This window comes from Octodon degus, unplaced genomic scaffold (genome assembly GCF_000260255.1).
Source record: "Octodon degus isolate 3935 unplaced genomic scaffold, OctDeg1.0 scaffold00145, whole genome shotgun sequence".
Classification (NCBI taxonomy): Eukaryota; Metazoa; Chordata; class Mammalia; order Rodentia; family Octodontidae; genus Octodon; species Octodon degus.
The window spans coordinates 4,225,894-4,247,630 of record NW_004524721.1 but is presented as its reverse complement, the minus strand read 5'-3'; the positions used below and the strand labels follow the sequence as shown (position 1 = coordinate 4,247,630).

Below are 21,737 nucleotides of genomic sequence, written 5' to 3'. Positions count from 1 at the left end.
CAGTACCAAGATACTTCCAATGCGTATAAACTTGTTTGATTCTCACAACCTTGTAAGGCAGGTAAAAGGGCTGGAGAGATGGCTCAGTGGTCTAAAGCACCTACTTAGAACAAGCTTAGCAAAGCACAGGGACCATGGTTCAATCCCCCAGCACCACATGCCAGCCAGCCCCGCCCCCTGGTGGGCTGAGCTGGCCACACACACACACACACACACACACACACACACATATAAATAAATAAATAAAAATTAAAAAAAAAAGTAAGGCAGGTAAAAGAGATTGTTGTCAAGTTTTGAAAAATGAAGCCCTTAAGTCAGTGAGGCAGAGAGAGCCAGGATGCAGCCAGTTTCCTGTCTCCCAGACCACTGAGGTCACTGCTGTAGAGACCAAATTTTAAAAACTGCATCAAAATTTTATACCCAAGAACTCATTGAATGGCCAAATATTTTTGTATCTTCCCTAACCAAATTTCTATCAAAAATTAAGTTTATTGGTACATTTTAGATATACATAATGATCACATTCATCATAAGGAATTTATAGCTGTAGATCATATAGCTTCTTTTATTTTTCCCATTACCCTACCTGCCCTTCAACCCCTCTTCACCTTCTTATTTACAAAAACTTTGTTTCTGTATTTTTTCCTTCTTTTCTCATTTTTCTCCCCTTCCTCTTTTTTTTGGAGTCAACATCTGACTATCTAGCCCAGGTTGGCTGGGATCACAGGTGTGTGCACCATCACACCTGGCCCAAGAGGTTTTTTTCTCAAGGGGAAGATGATGCTAAATGATACTTTCTCCTCCAGCTCAAGAGAAAGCCTCTTCATTAGCTCCAAGGGCTGGGTTGGAGGAAACTTTCTGAGCTCATTTTAAACACTCCTGTGTCTCCTTGGACACTTATCCCAAACCACTCTGGACAGATGTAAGAGTCAGTCCTGCCCTTGACACTTCAGGTTGAAACATCACATGATCCCCATCTTCAGCTCCTTGAGCTCTAGACCTCAGCCCATTCTGTTCAATGTACCACTTCATGAAGCTTCTTCTGGTGTCAGACCAAGGAGATATGTCTCCTCTGTCTACTTTAGTTTTACAACCACTTCCTCTGCTCCTATCCCAGAAATATCTCTCCACAGATGGGAGACAGGAGATTCCCTAGGCTTTTCTCAAATGTTTTTTCTCTAGGGTAAACCAAGTCAGAGTTTGTGTGGTGGTGTCTTTCTTACAGAAGGAAGGGGAAGTGATGCTGGAGCATTGACCTCAGCAGGGGAGAGGACCCCAGTGACTGAGGCAGTACTTGAGGCGGGCCTGCGGCAGATGTATTTCTTCTTGCTCTTTGAGATGTTGCCACAGTCCAAACTCTTGAAGAAAGAGCCTGAGGAATAAGAACCTTGCCTTAGTGCCTGAACTTAGGAAGCTCTATGTAAATCCTAGGTATCTTTGAAAAGCAATCACCTTTCTTTATGGTATTAAGAAGCAAAGCCCCAGAATTGTGGCACAATTTGCCCAAGGTTTCACATCCAGTTGACGGCAGAGCCAGGTTTAGAGCCTCAGTTTCCTAACCTTCCAACACTGTTCCTTCAACTGGGCTGCATGACTGAACAGTCCTATGACTGGGTGCCCCGAGGTTTGTGGCATCTTGTCTCCAATCTTACTTTATCCATGTTGGTTATTCCAGTGTTAATATAATTTCCTAATCTACTGAATTACTGTTCTTTCCTATATTTTGAGCACTGAGTTTGTAACTTGGTGTGTTCAGGACTGTAGAGATGGGAAACTATATATTGGGAAGTTCTGTAGTCTATGGCATCTAGCCAGAAATGCCACACATTAGGAAAGGGAGAATCATCTTTGGTTTTCTGTGTAACCATTCACTATCTCTGTTCTACCACTACAGGGCTACCTCTTTTCTGACCACTCAAAACAAGGCTAAAACTTTACATAACTCATGAGGAAGGCAAGCTATTCTTATTTTTTGCTTGTTCCAATAAGCTGTTTTCATGTAAAGCTTGAATAAAACTTACTATTGCTGTAAGCCATACCTGATGATTAGGTTTACATGGAAGTTATGATCTCCACTCAATAATTTACATCTGTGGCTCTGAATCCTTTGGAAACTGAAACCATAAGCTCAGTTTCACAATCCTCTTAGTCCTCATGTGTCAAAGCTTTTCCAGAAATAGCTTCCATGAAACAGCATAATATTATCTAGGAGTAATGTTCATGATAATCCTAGCAGACAGCAGGATCTTTCAGGCAAATCCATGACTCACACACTCTACTTTGCCTGCACCAAGCTCAGCTCACGTCCACATCTCCTGGAAGCAGGGCTCGTTTCCCAATGCTGGCCCACTTTTATGGAGACGTAATCCTCATAATGGCTTTAAGAAATGGTTTGCACATATGACTAATAGAGAGGGTTTCAACTCTAAAAGTAAATCTTAACCAACAACAAAAGTGTTCCCCAAAAAAATACGGTTTTAGACCGGTTGATCATCAGAAGCAAAAACAAAGTCGGCCAGTGTTTCTAAGGCTGATGAAGCCATCATTTCCCTCAGAGCTTAAGGTGGGTAGGGTGCAAATCAGTGTTGTGTGAGAGGGTGTGAAGGAGGACAGGCAATGCTGCTAGTGCTGCAGGCACGGAAGTGGGAAGGGTGCCAAGGCTTGAGGAAGGGTTGTAGAAGCAGAATCCAACTCAAGTTAGAAACTGAGCTTCCAATTCCAGTTGTTGAGAATCTTGCTATATAACAGTATCCACTTCTCTCTTTTCATTGGTCACACAAACACACCCATACACACATTCACTCCACATGCAAAAGAGTATTCATACCAAAAGGTCAAGTCCATGGGCAACTGATAGATTTTATGCCTAGAAGCTGCAATTCCTATGCTAGTGTGCCTTTTGTCTTTCTTTATTTGTAGTCTCTGGTTGCTTCTGTCTTCCCGGAGTAACTGTTCTTGATAAAAGGGCCTGTACCTGGTTCCTGCTTAGGAAAGATCCTATCTCAGGCTTTTTGGGTTGGGTGCCAGGGAGAACTCTGAACTTGCTTCCCTTGGATTTGAGGGATTAGGATCCATTTAACTCAGTCAATGAAACTACACCTTAACATTGATTCGAATTTGTAGCAGGGTATGTTACTTTATGCTTGTGAACCAGCTCTCAGGAAGCTGAGGCAGGAGAACTGGCACAAGTTCCAAGCTGGTCTGGGCTACATAGAGAGTTCAAGGCAAGCCTGGAAAACTGCGAGACCTGGTCTCACTATGCTGGTCAAACAAGCAAATAAACAGAAGAATTTGTGGCTAGGGATTTACGTCAGTAAATAATGGGCAATTCTCTGGGCTTGTTCTCTAGCTGCATAGTCAAAACGTTCAACAAATATTTTCCAACTGTATACTCTAGCAAAGTCTAACCTCGTGCAGTGTCCTCTGTTGTGATAGCAGCGGACAGATGGTAAACCAATAAACATTTCCTATAATGTCCATGGTGAAAAGAGAGTAGGGCAGCAGTGAACTATCTTATAAGGTGTTTATACATGGTTCTCTGTGAAGGTGACTCATAAGCAGAGACCCACCTCAAAGGAGAGAAGGAGCCATATAAGTATCTGAGGTAAGGGTTTTCCAGGAAAATGAAACAGCAAGTACCAAGACTTTGAGGGGAAAAAAAGTTTAGCCAAGTCATACAGACCATGAAGGCTGGGATCCACAGGTGGTAGGAGCAAGCAGACAAGGTGGGAGATGGTGGTGGGCACCAAAGGCTGTCTCCATCAACTTTGTATCCTCCTTCCCAACCCAGGACTGTCTGTACTGCCCTGTGAGCTCCTGGGCAACTGAATCTGAGTTTAGTTCCATATTTGGACATGACTAACAATAGTTTGAAAGAATTACTGCAGCTTTTCAGACTTCTTATCTAAATTCTAATAGAGGGAGAAGAGCTAGCAAGCTGGAGGGATTCAAGACTCTTGAGGCTGCTTTGTCCCTGAGGTCTGCCATCATTTGGCTTCCTTTCTCACCAGCCCCAGTGGGAGGGGAAATTTATTGTCCCATTAAGAGCACAGGAGCTCATGCCGCAGCCTCCAGCACAGGGCTGAATGGAGTGTTCCGGTGAGGCTCCCCTCACCATGGGCAATCTCATCCCACTCAACACAGAGAATCTGCTTATTTTTTAAATGTGGTGTTCTGTAAATATAAAATCCCATGTGTTTCTGCACATGTATAAAATACAAGCTGAAATGTGAAGCCAGTGTTTAGATGACATACATATTTAAAAAGAAATAAGGAATTACTCTTTCCATCAAAACTGATGTCTTCACTTAGTATAACATAAACATAATATGGACTTTAATATCTATTATCCTTAGATGGAAGTATGACTTAGTCCTAAATAAGCACTAGATTCCATCAAAGATCTATTGTCATTCTCCCCAGATGAGGGGAAGAAGACGGGGGTGTGGTCCTTAGCTCATTTTGCAGCCATTCTATTGACAGAAGCCTTCATTATTTAGCAGCAAATGTGAATCCTTGGAGCTTCTGATTAGGCGTAATTTTGCCTTCTGAAGCCGCTCAGGACCGTCTCTCTCTGCCCAGCCCCACAGTGGCACGGCCATTCATTATGAAGGCCACTGATGTCACCTGGCCCTATTGCCCTGTCTCTGGCAGGGCATCCTAAGTCCTCCACAGACACTGACTTTCCAGGCTTCCTGGCATCCAGAAGGGCATTCTTCAGATGTTCTTCTCTAGTTCAGTAAACACGGTGCCAGATAGCGAAAAGGCATCTTCACACGCTGCCTCACAGCACAGAGACATGGCAGTTAAGCTGTCTTCACTGTTTCCTCCTCACTAGGAATTGCGTCCTCCTTACTAGGAATTGTGTCCTCCCCCATGTCCTTCTCTGTGATCCCTCACTGTGTGCAGTTACCATTTAGCTGTGTCTCTGCCCCCCATCCTGAAAACATAAACAGATTTGGTATTCAGTACCTAATTTTCTTTTTATGCCTCATATCTCCTTTGTTCCCCATCTCTAAGCTTTCCGTGTGGGTGTGTGTGTTTATAATTCATGACAGTGATCAATTATCCCAGACAATTGCTCCTCATTTAAGAGTCCTTGTTTCTTTTCATTAAAGATCAGGAAAAAAAAATGTCCTTTCATTGGCCAGGTGCACCAGATCTTTTAGCCCCAATTTGCAATTTGCAGCCTGTGCCTAAGATCTGATACATGGAGCAAGCGAGAGACAGGATCTGAGGCACTCGTGCTTGTGGGGCTGGGGGCTGGCTCCCTGTTCTGCACACCAGCTGATAGAAACCTGACCCTGTTTTCCTCCACTCTTCTTTGGCACCTTGGCCTCTGCTGTGTAAGAGAAATCAAGGACACTGTGTTGGGGCAGGGGGAATCTTGCATCTTTACAAATCCTGACCCAGTTAAGCTTTGTCTCCTTGTTCCCAGTTATCTTGCTAACAATTATCCACTTTGTCATTGGGGGTTGAGAAGGGGGCTAATGGCACTTTCTTATTATGTCTATCTGCACTGGGCTTTTGAAAGTCCTCCCCTCAAAGTGTCTCTGTTATTGGTTGATTTTATTTGTTGCTGCTATAAGTGTGGTTTCTTCTTGGGAGTATTAGACATAGCCCCTAAAATATGTTAAGAGTTTTTGTTGTTGCATTTTAAAGAATACAGATGAATGGAAAGTGAGCATTTAAAGGGAGTGCATGCTCTTCAAATAATAACTTACAATTCCAGCCAGCAGCCCTTTGGAGATGTAAATTGAGGAACCAGCTTTCCTTTCCTTTCAGACAGCTTAATGATCTGTAGTTAATAGCAGGGGGCTGATGGGCAGATGTGGAACAGCTGGGCTAGGTTAGCCTTTCTCAGCTCTCCAAATGGCACAATGATTGCCCACATTGAGACACAGAATCTTGCCCAGAGTCAGTAAGCAAAAGCATAGACACTGGTGGTGGGTTGTCCAGGGCCTGTTCTTCTCGCACAGACCCGTTGTGCTCTCCCAGCCAGTAGCTGATGTGTCCTTGCTGCACCTGCCCCAGACGGGACAGGCAGCTGACAGCAAACAGCCGCTCCAAGAACTCTGGGATGAAGAGTGCTATGGGTAGAGCCAACTTCTCCCCTTACTTAACGCATGCATTTTTCCCCAACTTGAGAGAAACAGAATGTCATCTCCTTGGTAGAAAATACAAGTCTGAGAGCTGTACACTGTGTACTTGTTGGGCTGGGCTTACCCCACCCTATAAAACTGACTCCATGACTAGTTGTTCTGGGTTATCAGATCCAGTTGTGATTTCCAACAATGTTTTGTCCTCCTTCAAAAAGCCTGAATGAAGCCAAGTGTAGTGACACATGCCTATAACCCCAGCCAGTCTGGGGACAGGGTAGAAAGATCACAAGGTCAAGGCCAACCTGGGTAACTTGCTGAAGAATCTGTCTCAAAAAAAAAAAAAAAATCTGGGATGTAGCTCAGTGGTAAAGCACCCCTGAGCTTGATCTTGTACAACACACATGCATGCATGCGTGTGGGCACACACACAGCTTACATGAGTTCAACAATAACAAAAAATAAGCAGTGACATGCTCTTAAATGTCAAAGGACCTGGATAAATATTTCTTCAAAGAAAAAAATGTACAAATGATGAACAGACATATGAAAAGATGTAGTACCATCTCTCATCAGTCAGGAAGGCTGTTACCAAAGGAGAGAAATTTACAAGCTAGGCATGGTGATGCATGCATGTAGTCTCAGCTGCTTGGGAGGCTGAGGCAAGAGAATCCTTTGAGCTTGAGAGTTTGATGACAGCCTAGGCAAAGCTAAAACAAGAAAGAGGAAAAAGAAAAAGAGAAGGGGAAAGAAGGAGAGACAGAGAGAGGGAGGAAGGGTCAGAGGGAGGGCCAGATAAAATTATAGGTGGTGAGGATGTGGAACTTGGTGTAGAATGGTGGAGAAACAGGAACTTCTTTGCACTGCTGATAGGAACTTAAAATGGCATAGAGTCTGTGGGAAGGAATATAGTAGTTCCTCAAAAAATTCTAAGCATCTACCCAACAGTGAAAGCAGAGTCTCAGTGAAGTATGTGTACAGCCATGTATCTGACCCACCATTCACAGTAGCCAAGAGTTGAAAGCCACCCAAGTGTCCTTGGCTGGTGGATGTCTAAGCAAAATGTGATCTCCATGTGCACAGAGTGATAGCCTGCCTCAAAAAGGAAGGGCATTCTACAAGTTGCTGCATAGGTGAACTCTAACAACATCATGCTAAGTGCAAAAACTGGTCATGAGAAAGAAAATGCGGTGGGAGGACATGCATGTGAGACACGGAGAGCAGCCGAGCTCACAGAGTCAGGAAGTAGGGTGGCGCTTGCAGGGCTGGAGAACAGGAGTTGTCATTCAGGGGGCAGAGTTCCGGGTGTCTAGATGAAAAGGCTTCTGGAGACAGATGGTGGTACCGACTGCACAACAGTGCAGACACACTTGGAACTGCCAGAACAATTCTACTTAAAAGTGTTTAAGATGGTATTTAAACTATGTGCATTTAAGTTATATGTCTTTCAGCACAATTATTTTTGTTTGTTTTTTTCCAAAGAAATAATTTTTTAAGGCCAGCCAGATAGCTCAGCAGACTAAAGCACCTGCTTAGGCAGGTGCAGGGAGACTAAAGCTCAGCAGACTAAAGCACCTGCTTAGGCAGGCGCAGGGACGGGGGCTCAATCCCAGAGTGCTGTGCCTGCTTCTCCCCCAGGGCGTGCTGAGACTGCAACTGAGACTGGGCGTGGTGATGCCCGCCTGTAATCTCAGCCCTTGGGAGTCTGAAAACAGGAGGATCACTACGAGTCCAATCTGTGTAGTGAGACTCTACAGACCCCATGCTAAATACATTTTTTTAAAAAATTATTTTAAACAAAAAATAAACTGCCAAATAGCTCAGCGGATTAAAGCGCCTGCTTAGTCAGATGCAGGGGCTGGAAATTTCATCCCCTGGCATGCTGTGTGGGCCCCGCCTCCAGGTGTGCTGAGATGGCAGTTGAGACTGGGCGTGGTGGTGTACTCCTGTAATCCCTGTTCTTGGGAGGCTGTAAACAGGAGGATCACTATGAGTCTGGCAAGTGCAAGGACCAGGGTTCAATCCCCGGTACTGCACGCCATAATCACTCTACATAGTGAGACCCTACACACCCTGTACACCCTGTCCTGAATACAAAAAAAAAAAAAAAAGTCAAAGGAAGAGCAGGGTCCTGAGTTCAATCCCCAGTGCCGCAAAAAAAAAAAAAAGACAATGAAAATGATATAGAATTTCAAAACAAGATGATAGGAAATTAACAATGGTTATTATATTACATATTGTTATCTTCAAAGTAGTTGCTCAGATCATAAGATATATGCATGCAAAATTGATCAAATAATATAAGCACTGACTATTCCTTTCAAATGTACTAACACGAATTATTTTATATATTCCCCCTTTCTTCTTTTCTCCTTCCCCCTTTCTTCTTTCCTCCTTTCTTCTTTTCTCCTTCTTTTCTCTTTTCTCCTTTCCTCAGTTATTCTTTCCTTTGAGTAGTTTCTTTCCTTTCACAGTATCTGTTGTACCTTTTGGATCTTATTTACCCTCTCAGTTTCTTACACTAAGGAGACAATACAATGTTTACGCATATGAATCTGATTTATTTCACTTATAAGCACAGTCTCTAGTTGCATCCATTTACCTATAAAAGTCTCCAGTTTATCTTTCTGTATAACAGAAATACTCCATTATATAAAACTAACATTTCTTTTTTTAAAGATTTATTTATTTATTTATTTATTTATTTATTTATTTATTTGGTACAGGGTCTCTCTACACAGCTCAGACTCATAGTGACCCTCTTGTCTCAGTCTCTTCAGAGCTGGGATTACAGGCGTGTACCACCACACCAGTTTCAGTGACCGCCACGGTGCGGGGCCAGTGTGGCATGTAGTACTGGGGATTGAACCTCGGTCTTTGCACTTGCCAGGCAGGCCCTCAGACCACTAAGCTATCTCCCCAGCCCCACTACATCTTTTTATTCATTGCTTGGCCAATGGGCATTTGGGTTGCTCCAAAATTTAGTTGTGACAAACAAACACGATTATTTTGTAAAGCATCAGTAAAGTATGCTATTTTTTCTTAGCAGCTCATACTTTGGAGCTACAGACTAGGAACAGAGGGGAAAAAAACAGCAGAGGAAAATGGGTCTTATCTTTGTGTGACACTAATTGCAAATATGCTTTTTTTACAGAGTCATTTTTCTCTCAAAAAGGGAGCTGCAGCCTTGGGGATTGGAACAGACAGCGTGATTCTGATTAAGTGCGATGAGAGGTGAGCACAGATCTACAGCGTTGGTGGTTAGCAGTTTGACATTCACACAGAGACCTCTAGGTCTGCAGCCTGGTGCCCGTGGGGCAACGACCCAACCTCCATGGTGGCCAGAGCTGTTCACCTTGTTTTTCTACCTGGGCTCTTGCTGGGAGTCCCCAGAGGTTCTGAACACCGTCTAGCCTTTCATGGCCCAAAACTGAGTTGGAACCTTTGTTAAATCAATCAAATAGACCTTACTAAGATGGTGCCAAAGGACATTTATCACTTGGGCACTTTAGTGGTAGCAGGTTCCTGGAGCAGTGATTTATAAAGAATCATCACTTTAGGATGGATAACAGAATGGGGGCCACATTAGGAGCAGAAAGTACATACTATCCAGGCCATTCAGAAACTCTGTGCAGGAACTAAAAAGTTCTGTGGGGAAAGGTCCTTCACATTGGCAGCCAAATGCTCTAGGTATGTGACAATCAGGTGTTGTGCTTTGCGGCAGAAGTTTACAGCATGTTCAGGCTTAGGGAGCACCACTGGCCTATAGACTGGAAGGTGCAAAACATTAAACTCAGTCTTTAAAGGGCTGAGGAAGATTTTTCACTAAATTAAAAATAAGCCATTCAGTTAATCCTTTATTTATTCCTCTCTGTTCATTGCACAGCAGGATACCAATAACTCATTGTGTCACTAGATTCTAACAAAGCATGGGTCATCCTGCAAGTTCCCGGGCAGCATCTGACCTAAATGGGATGGTGTTAGTAGCATCAGAAAGAGATAAATGTATGGCTCGATTCTGTGGTGCAAAGACCACCACCTGTACATCAGTAAGGCATGGATACATGCAACAAGTAGACCTGAAGCTGAGTTTTCAAATTGGAATGAGTGGGATGAGTGGAAGGAAGGTAGGCTTGGTCACAAATTACTAAGTATCACAGGCAGAGCCACAGGGAATGCATGTGTTGTGGGGCTTGAGCAATGGGCCTGTCGAAGCTGGTGGGAGTGGGAAGGTGTGCACCCAAGTGGAGTGAGCAGCTTAGAACTCAGGAAAGAGTCACTGATCCAGGCCCCAGGCTCCCTGTACCCACTGGCCCTGCTCTCTAACCCAGTTAGTGGGTGTCTTGAGTTGAATTCCAGTGGACCAGCAGGTGACCATGAAGAATGGGGTTTCTCTTTCTGTTCATGAGCCTCATAGGAAAATACAGGAAGCAAGAAAGTAGGAAAGATAAAAAATGAAATGGGGAGACCTAGGAAGAAAAAAACTCTAAGGGAATCATGAAGCAAAGCAAAGGGGGAAAATGTGGGTGAAAGCAGGAAGCCAAATGAAAGCATTCACAGTAATAGGTGACAGTTCTTATTATTCAAAAGCAACACTTGCTTCTTTGGAAACAATAAAAAAAAATAATAGTTTTGTCACCCAGTGTTATCTAGACCCTGGAATCTCTGTTTCTAAACATTCAGGTTTGTTCTTTCTTTTTATCTTTTTGTTTTCCTTTGTACATTCATGATTTATTTCTCATTCTTACTAGACATGATAACATATTGGCTGACATTCTTACAAACATAAACTTACTTAACTGTAATATCAGCAAACATCAGAGTACTTCACAGAGCTGCCTCTGCTGCTGAACTGTTTGACCTCCGCTCCAGCACCAATTTTAGCAAACACCTCTCTGTGCCTCAGTTTCCATATCTGAAAAAAGGAAAAACATAATAGCTCCTCCTTCATAGAACTGTTATAAAGACAAATGTGAAATTCTGAAAACGATACATAGCACAGGGTGAGTGCAAAGTATTAGTGTGTTGCTGTACATTTCCCTGTTTCTGGTATTACTGCTGTAGATAACCTTCCCATCCTTCAGTGCATATCTTTATGAGTGTTCAACTCCTCTGTTTGTGATTATTTGTTTATATAAACACTAACTTAAATTATGTGAATATTTTTAAATAAAGGATAATTCAGGCGGGCTACCTTTTAAAGGCTTCTACCAGTCTATCCTCCAAATACTACCGTATTAGAACACGTTGAGAAAATATGAAAGCTGTGTTAGTATCTACATGTACTCTTCAGTTCTACATCGATAGTTCACAGTATCAGTATGAATCTCAGACAAGAGCCTGCTCTTCATGGTTTGAGTGAAGCTGAAGTATCTGGGGTCAGGAGCAAAATCACATGCTCTCACCATTCCAGTCATGTTCAGAACCACTCTTGGCAGCCATTTTCTTTCTGCTATGTCCTAGAGAAAATCAGATGTACAGTCAAAAAGTCACTTAAGCCTGGCCAGTTGAATCCCTACATTCTTATTTCTTCTAACATCTTTGTGAGGTTCATCCAGAGTTTACCAAACTCGAATACAGACCTGCTCTTTAAGGTGTTCATTCCTTGTAGTTACTCTTTCCAACTCTGCACTTTAGTTTGCCAGTGAGTGAGATGGTAGGTTTTATCTGGTTCTTTGGTAGAAGTTTCCAATTGAAGGGAAATTTTTTTTTTCTTTTTCTTTTTTTTTTTTTTTTTTTTTTTTTTTTTTGTATTTGTATTTTTAGGGAAGGGTCTACAGGGTGTTCAGGGTCTCACTACTAGATCGGACTTATAGTCCACCTGTTTACAGGCTCCCAAGAGCTGGGATTGCAGGTGTGTGCCACCACGCACAGTCTCAATTGCTCTTTCAGCATGCCCCAGGGGCGGGGCCTGCACAGCAGGCCCGGGAATCAGAGATTGGCCCTGAGCCTGCTTGCAGGCACTTTAATCCACTGAGCTATTTGGCTGGCCCTTTGAAAGGAAATTTTCTAGTGAGGGAAAATAATAGGTTATTAGCGGCAAGCCCAAAGCTACATGTGATAAATAAACAATGCATGAGATAGCCTTCCTTAATTAGGGCTTACTTCAGTGACCCATTCAAAGTGAAACATAATTCTCTAAACCAAAAAAAAAGAAGTGCATAATGAATCTTCTTATTTAAACTTGATAATCTCAGAGTTGAAAAGCAAAAATCATTTTAATTGTATATATTTTAATGGTTGGAATAAAAATATGGTAATGCAAAACTTGAGTTCACCATGACTTATATTTTAAGAGCAAATATAACTACCAAATATTATATTTCATAAAAATATCTTAATAACTTCAAAAAAGTAATGAAACCCTGATTTCATAGATCCTACTTTAAGAGTTCTTTTTCATTTTTAGCAAAAACTTGAGCGTTTGCAATGATAGGATAAATTATTTCCACTCAAGTGTCATTGGATCTAATATCTGTGAATTAATGAAATCTAAATTAATTAATGTGGGGCTGGCCAGATAGTTCAGTGGGCTAAAGTACCTGTTTAGATAGGCTCAGGGACCAGGGTTTGATCCCCACCCTGCCATGACACACTGATCCCCACTCCCAGGGCGCACTGAGACAGCGAGCAGCGCTTGGGAGGCTGAGAACAGGAGGGTCACTAGGAGTCTGAGCTGTATAGTTGAGACCTTGTGGCCCCTGTACTAAATACATAAAGAAAATTAAAAAAAATTAATTAATTAGTGCATTGATGTGTCCAAGGAGAAAGAAAAAAAGTAAATTCATATTTAGATAAGAAATAAATATTTGTGAAAAAAAAATTGAGTGATATTTCAAGAATTGGATTAAGCCACCAAGGAAAATGAAGTTTCCCAAATAAGACAAAAAGAAAATATGTCTTATATGGATAAGAATTTGGAAAATATGAATTTTTCATAGGATGGGAACAGGACTGTGTGAGCTTGTGGCAGTGACACTGAATAGGATCTCAGTGACAGAGAATGTGGACATGGTCACATATGCTACAGAATTTATCACAGCAAGCAACAAGCAAGCACACATGAAGAAGATAAGCACAAGGACAGGAAAGGACAGTTTGCTATGGACACTCACGGATTCTTCATTTAGAGGAAGGATGGCGGCAGTTAGGCAGATGAATAAAAGAGGAAAATTTTAGGCAGAGGCCATGGATATAACGAAGAGCTTGGCTTGTTCAAGAGACAAGATGAACTGAGATTTTTGGCTGAAGACATGGGTATCTTTAAGCAGGACAGTGACAAAATAGTTATATATTAGAAAGATAATTTTAAATGCAGAGTGAAATGTAAATTAGAAACTGGATGTTGCTGGTTGTTGTAGTAATATGGAAAGAAGATGGATGAGCAGAGGAGATGGAGTGCTAGAGCTCATAGGAAGTAGAAGCTGAGCGCCACTCAGGCTGAGAGAGGAGGCAAGAATGAATGCAAGCCTCTGGCTTGCCAGCCACGCTGAAACCATGCTGTTCTCTGAGGTGAATCCACCCAGCCTATGAAGGTGAACAGTTCAGACATGGAGATGAAGAGTTTATGATATATTCAAATGAGGATGGTGAGCAGTCACTGGGAAATACGAGCCAGGATCTCAGAAGATACATGGAAGCCGTGTAGAAGTGGGCCTGGGAAAGTACACTGAGGAGGAGCCATGCTTCCGGGACAGGGAAAGTGAGAGGAGTCTACAGAAAAAGCAGCCCAAGTTGTTGGGGGAGAATCACTACTATAGTAGTATTTTGAGAGGGAGGAGAGTTAATAGTGTCAAATGTCATCAGTGGATGAAGCAAGGGCCACCAACTGCCCCTTGGCTGTTCTTCCAAGAATACTGGTGAGGTTAGCAAGGCAAGTTTCAGTAGAAGGTGAGGGCAGAGGTGGTTAGCAGTGGGCTTGTAAGTATTAGAGGTGGAAAGGGACAGAAAATTCAGGCTACATTTCTGGGTGGTTGAACAGTGAAGGGAAGAGGTAAAGCAAAAGCCAGAGAGGAACTCTGAGTCCAGGTTGGTTTGAGTTTTATTGGTTTTAGCTTTGGTTGCTCATTTGTGTTGACAGAGCAGAAGCTGGAGAGGTATGTGAATCTAAGATTTCATTTGTGTTTTTTTTCATTTAATATTTATTTAAATATTTATTGAACATTTACTCTGTGTAAAGTCATAGGTTCTATGGAAAATGCAAACATTAGGTAAAGCTCCATTCTTTCTCTCAAAGACATTATTATATGACTTGGAAATAATATGTAATAATAAATTGCTTTTGGTAAATTAGTAAATAAGGTAGCTCAGGAGTAGAGCCAGGTATCAACAATATAACTTATTTTTAAATATTATATTTTAATTGTATAAAGTTACAGGGTATGATGTCACACTCACATGCAGTGTGGAATGCTTTTGTTGTTTTTGTTAAGAGCTTTGAGGGCCATTCCATTGTGAGGTGAGGGAGCTGAGGGAGGTGTGTGCAGCTTTCCATTGCTGAAATGGAGCAGAGTGGGGGCATGTGGTAGAACCCAGTGGGAGGCAGGCAGAGAGCAGGAAGAAAGGATCAAAGCTGTGCCTCCCAAAGCTTCACCTTCAGCGACCGGCTTCTCCAGGTCTCCCCAGTTCCTAAAGTTCCTTCTGCCTCCCAATATCTCACCAAGCTATACACTCAATCTTTTGGACATCAGAATCCTCTCTAGACCCCCTCCCTCACCTCTGCACATTGAAGCATTGAGGATATATGAGAAACTTTGGGGACCACTCCCAATGCAAACCTTAAAAACATGCTAGAAAGGAAACGTTAATCATGTGTAAAAAGAAAAGGGTACAACAGATACCTGAGGTTATATTTTCTTTGCTGAGTAGCTTACTTGTTTTGCTTGATTGTTTGTTATACTAACTTGCAATATTTGTATGAGTTTAAGGAGAACAGAAGATAATTGGAATTAGGAATTCAAGCTAGTGTTCTGTAGTATAGTAGAGTTCCTTATTCATTTGGCTAAAATTGGGAAGGAGCTTTTCCTGAGGAACTAAAATTATTTCACACTGTAAAACTGCAAGAAAACGAGGAAGGAGCCGGCAGGGGCTGATGGGGGAGCAGCTGGGGCAGGGTGGGTCGTGGGCCCTGGTGAGGCCTGGGTGATAGCTGCCGATGGCCTTCAAACCAAACAGCCTCAGGTTCTTTGGCAGCTTACTGGCCACCCCCCTTTGTTCTTTGAAGTTTTAAAATAATTCTAAACAAACAAAAATTACAGAAATAGCTACAAGATCCCCCATATATTCTCTACCCAGATTTACCATTTCTGGCCATTCAAACACATTTCCTTGGTCTTCATCTTTCTCTCCATATGTATATGTGCTAAATGATTTAATATTACATTTGGATGTAGTAAGTATTTTATTGTTTGTATATGACATTCCTATCACCAAATAAGAGCCCCTTGTAGGCATCATGCCCTGTTACCCCTGCACACGTTAGTATATATTTCCTAGGAATGAGGATATCCACTGTGGAAATAATCACAGGACTGTTACCAAAACCAGTAATTTGTCATTGACACTACTGATACCAGATCTGCATCCTTTATTCAAATCTCACCAGTTGTCTCACTAATAGTCCTTCATAGCTGCTTGTTTTTGAGGTCTAGAATCACCTGGCCATTAGTGGTCACATCTACTCAGTGTTCTTTACCCAGCACCATTTGCTCAGCCTTCCTTCGTCTTTCCTAGGTCATTTATTTTGTAGTTAAGTTTGATTATTTGGTGAATCCTCATGGTTAGATTCAAGATGGACCTGGGGCAGGATCTTCAGGTCATTTCTCTCTTGCATCTCATTAGGAGTTTCTTTCCATTATTGGTGATGTTAACTTTGACCGCTTGGTTAAGGTGCTACCTACCAGATTTTTCCACTGTAAAATGACTATTCTCTGCTCTTAGATTACTAAGTATCTGGAAGGTAATGCCTTGAGACCATGTAAATATCTTGTTCCTCCAGAAATTTTTATCCTCTGGTTTAGAATTATTGTTATGATGTCTGAAAAATGGTGATTTTCTAACTCTATTTCTTCCCTGCTATTAGTCCCTTCATTCTACTATGGGGGAATGTCTATCTGTCTGTCTGTCTGTCTGTCTGTCTGTCTGTCTGTCTGTCTGTCTGTCTCTCTCTCTCTCTCTCTCTCTCTCTCTCTCTCTCAATCACACACACACACACACACATTTATTATCAGAATGAATTCAAGAGCATGATTAGAAATTAGTTTCTTCTAGCATTCTCTCCTGCTCTCTCCTTCATGTGTCCACTTTCTTCTCCTCCTTTCAGGGTTTCCTGTACATTATCTAAATTGCTAGCAATTTTCTGGAACCTTATAGAAAACAAGTCTTCCTAATCTGCATGACAGCTGACTGGCATAGGACTAGAAGAGTACTGGCCATCCTGACTCCAGGTTGCACGAATTCAGCTAGCCATTGTGATTAATGCTGTTATACCACAAATTAATTGCTAATGCTTTTGTATCCATTTTAGCCTTTTAGAAAACATGTCACTCTAGCTTTATAAATTAGTTATATTACAGTTCCTTCTGTGTGTTAAGTACTACACTTTATCATACAATTGATTTGAGCAATTGAAAGTATAAATAATCTGAGGTCATTACACTCTTTTTATTACCTTAGCTGAATTGTGGTCAGTGCCTGAGGTGGTTAGGGATGCTAATTAACTCTTACAGGTCTTTGGGGAGCTATTGAGTATGCTGTAATAGGAAAGCCTTTGCAGAGACACTGGATCAATTATTATGGAGTAAGGGCCCCTGAGTGTCAGATTTTCTGAGTTTAGACGCAGAGAGTTCAGGGTTCCCGTGTGTTTGCTTCCTTATGTTCAATGTACAGAAAAATTATGAAGTCGCAGTACCATAGCTGGTACTCCCAGTGTGTGCCCTGTTTTGGGCACAATCCTAAACACTACACAACTGATCTAGTTCATTTGATTACAAACACAAAATAGTATATTCCTCACATGTGCCTGGTGCTGACACAACTCATAAAGTGTTGCCATATACACAAAAATTTTAAACAGTTGACAAGTTTTCCTTTCTCCATTTAACTCCTACCACCTCACGCATGACATGGCTATGGTCACAGGGCTGGTACACAAAGGGCTTAGTTGAAGAGGAGAACTCTTAAGGCTCACCAGTTAAACAGGATCATTTCTCTTTTTTCCATGTTTTCTAACTATGGGAAGGTACATGCAGAATTTGCCACATTAACTATTTTTAGGTGTACATTTCAGTGGTATGAAGTACTCCCACTGCTGTACAATAAGCACCACAAAGGTTGAATCACTCTGTGTGAACCGAAGCTCTGTTTCTACCAAATAATAACTTCCCATCACTCCACACTACAACATCAGTTCCCAGAAACCAGCGCTGTACATTCTGCCTTTATGAATTTGATTACTATAGGTTCCTCGTACATATAAGTATAATTATACAGAATTGTCTTGTGACTGGTACATTTCATTTAGCATAATGTCCTCAAGGTTCATATATATATATAATCACATTTGTTGATTCATTCATGTATCTAAAAACGCTTGGGTTGATTCCACCTGTGTGTTACTGTTAAAAATGCTGCTATGAACATCAGTGTATACTTTACCTTTTTAAATTTCTTTTTTCTTATGTATTCAGGAAGGCTTTACAGGGTTTATAGGGTCTTACTACATAGATCGGACTTGTAGTGATCCTCCTATTTTCAGCCTCCCAAGCACCGGGGTTACAGGTGCGCACCACCATGCCCAGTCTCAATTGCCATCTCAGCACACCCCCTGGGGTGGGGCCAGCACAGATGCCGGGGATCGAACCCTAGCTGCTGCGCTCTCTGCCTAAGCAGGTGCTTTAGTCTGCTGAGCTATCTGGCTGATTAATTTACCTTTTTGATACTACTGTCACTTGTTTTAGGATAGACACTTAAAAGGGGAATTGTTAGATTGCATAATAATCCTATCTAATTCTATTCTTAATTTTTTAGGGAATAACCTTACTATTTTCCACAACTGCTATGTCATGTTATAGTCCCATAGCAGTGCACAAATGTTAGCTTTTTCACACCAATGCTTTTTATGTTATGATTTTTGTTTGTTTGAAAGTAGCCATCATAATGTAGTGGTTCCTTATTATTGTTTCGATTTACATGTCCCTAATGGTTACTGATGTTGACTATATTTTCATTTACTTATTTCTTTGAAAAAAAAAAAGTCTGATTCAGGTTTTTGCTTACTTTTTAATTAGGTTGTCTTATTGTCATTTTAGGAGTTCTGTCTGTACTCTGACTATAAATGCTTTATCATCTATATGGTTTATAAATGTATTTTCACATTTTGTAGCTGTTGACAGCATCTTTTGTTGCACAAAATTTTTTTAATTGTCATGAAGCCCAGTTTGTCTATTTTTACTGTTTGTTGTTGCTACCTGTGCCATTGGAGCCATATCCAAGAAATAACTGCCAAATCCACTGTCAGGAAGGTTTGCCCCATGTTTTCTCCTAAACGTTTTACAGTCTTATCTCTTACTTTTGCATCTCTAATCTATTTTGAGTTAATTCTATTTTGACTTAATTCAGATGGCGCCCTCCTAAAACAACAGCAGATCTGCTGTTAATTATTTAAGTTGCTTTTAAGTTTTCACTATTTAAAAAGTGCTAATACAAGCATCATTGTTTAAGTATTTGCACATATCCTTAATATACTTTTATAAATTCCTGAAAGTAGGATTTTCAAGCTCAGAACTATTGTTGGTGCTAAGTCATGATATTTGAGGTTATGGTGTCCTTCAGAAGGGAACTGACCAAGCTCTACTCACCCCTAACAGTACACAGGGCTCCCTGCGCACAGACCTTCCTTAATCATAGCAGTTAAAGCCTTGGGGGGGCCTGTGTCATTTTGATGGATAAAATTGGTTTTATTCTTCATGGTCTCATTTCATGTTGAGCATTTGAACAGTTATAGTTCAAAAAGGAAAGAAAAGTAAGTCCTCTTTTGTCATGTATGTTGTTTCCAAAAGGTCTCATCTGTTTAATTTCATTTGTGATATTTGTAAAACTCTTTCATTTTTGTTGTCAGTATTCATCAGTTATTCATTTTTACTCTTAGTATCTTCTTTCCCATTCTTAGTACATGTTAATATTCCTTTGCTTTTCCTTAGAATCTTTATATTATTATTTAAATTATATACCTAATAGAAATGTTTTTTGATCTAAGGTGTTTGGGAAGTCTGTGATTTTTTTTTTCCAAAATGTTTCAGCCCGTTTCAGATTTTAAAATATCACTGGTCTATAAAATAAGATACATAATAATCTAATAATACTAAATTCTTATTGGGAATTTCAGTTTGGTTTCACTGATTTGACTAATGTGGCTATATTACCATACTTTTTAATCACTTTTAGAATATTTTACTATTTATCAGAAAGTAATCTGGGCTGGGGAGACAGGGCAGTGGTACAAGTATCTGCCTGGCAAGTACAAGGACCTGGGCTTGATTCCCAGCACCACATGGCGCGCTGACCTCAAAACTAAGAGTGTCATGCCAGCCACCGACACTGGCTGTGGCAGCTGCAGGCCTGAATCCCAGCGCTGGGGAGGCTGAGACAGGAGGATCACTGAGTCAGATCTGCATAGAGAGACCCTATACCAAAGATAAAAAAGAGAGAGAGAGAGAGAAAGAAAGTAATGGATCCCCTGACTATTTTTTAAACTAATATTTTTCTTCTAGTTGCACTTTCCACTTGCTTTCTCAGACTCTCTTTCGTAAAAGTCCCGCCTGGGATCCCACTGGAATTGTGTTGCAGATACTTAGATGTCACATTTTCACTGTTGAGTTTTCCCATTAAAAATCATGACGTGTTTCTCCATTGATCCAAATCACCTGTGCGTCTTTTGATAAAGATCTGCTTTTCTCTTCTTCTAGATTTCATAATGTCTTCATAAGCCTATTTCCAGATATTTTAATTTTTTTTCTTGCCACCATTAAACCTATCTGTCTCTTTATTCTGTTTCCTAGTAACTATAATTGGAATGTAAGCAATATTTGACTTTTAAATTTTTCTATACTTCCCAAAGATAGTTTGTTCCCTTACAGTTTAGATACTGTCAATCAATTTTCCATCATTGTGACAAAGTATGTAAGAAAATCCACTTAAGGGAGGAGGCGTGTTCTGCCTCGTGCTGCCTGAGGTTTCAGTCGCCCAGCGGCTCAGGGGCGGGCGGAGGGAGGCAGAAGCATGGTGGGGGAAGCACATGGCAGAACAAGAGAGGCTCACCTCCCGGCAGGCAGCCAGCCGCACAGAAGAGGGCTCCCTTTTACACTAGAGCCGCCCCCTGCAAAGCCCACTGGGCTGCGGATCTGTCCCTTTGGAACATCCAAGTGCTTGTGACAAGTTACTGCCCCCAGCAGCCTCGCCTCTTAGTCCTGCGCTGCTCTGGGGACTGACGTTTCATCAGATGAGCCTTGGAGGGATTTTTAAGATCTTAACCAGATTATTATCTTTTCTCTCTTTCAACAGTTGTATTTTTCTTAGTTCATATATTGGATAAAATTTTAAGAATATTCCTTTTATCATGTTTTGTTGATTTATAGCTGACAAAAACAGAATGCATTTACAGTGAGCAGCACGACGTTTTAATATGTGTATACGTTGTAAACTGCTCGTCGTGCTCCAGCTAACATGTGAATCACCTCACAATGTCACAATGTCACTTAAGATTTACTCTCTTAGCCAATTTCAAGTATATTATATATCAACTGTCATCGCTATGCTGTACATTAAGTCTCAGAACTTATTCATTTTGTCACTGAAAGTTTGTACCATTTGACCAATCGGCCCGTCCTCCCGTCCCTCCTCTAACCCCTGTGGATCATCCGTCCACCATTTCTGCGAGCGAACTTTTCATGTGGTGTTCGATTTCCGTGCTTGGCTTATTGCACTTTGCAGAGTGTCTTCGAGGTTCATCCTTGTCACAAATGGAAGGATTTCATTCTTTTTTGAGGCTGGAAAATATCAAATCCATATATGTATGTCTACATTTTCTTTAACCTCTCATGTAGACAGACACATAGGTTGTTCTCATATCTTGAATATTAGTAACATTGCTGTAAACCTGGAGATGCCAATGTCTCTTTAAAACACGAATGCTTTTATTTCCTCTGGATATGTGCCTAGAAGTGGGATTTCTAGATCAGATAGTAAGTCTATTTTTTATTTCTTGAGGGATTTCCACATTGTTTTTTATAGTGGTAGTGCCAATTTATATTCCTTTTAATGGTGTGTGTTTCCTTTTCTCCACATCTTTGTCCAGTACTGATCTTTTAATATGTTTTTTCTTTTAATATTTTTGGTAAGTTATGAGGTTATTTCTCATTTACATTTTGACTTGTGTTTTCCTGATGGTGACTATTTCAATGTCCTTTTAGGAATAATGGCTATTCAGGTTCTTTGTCCAGTTTTTCAATCAGGTTGTTTTTGCTTGTTTATTTGTTTGTGGGTGATTTTTACTAATAGAATAGAGTTCCTTTTATTTTATTTTTATTTTTTTATTTTTTTATTTTTTTTTGCGGAACCAGGGATTGAACTCAGGCCCTTGAA

General features: G+C 41.0%; 1 protein-coding gene across 1 annotated transcript in view; it reads left to right on the top strand.

The window, feature by feature from the left end:
- Nucleotides 1-21,737, top strand: part of Gad2 (glutamate decarboxylase 2) — a 79,713-nt gene that overhangs the window by 12,060 nt on the left and 45,916 nt on the right. Inside the window, exon 8 of the mRNA XM_004641882.1 lies at nt 9,253-9,332. Within this exon, the coding sequence (XP_004641939.1) occupies nt 9,253-9,332 (80 nt within the window). The remainder of the gene's footprint in view (nt 1-9,252; nt 9,333-21,737) is intronic.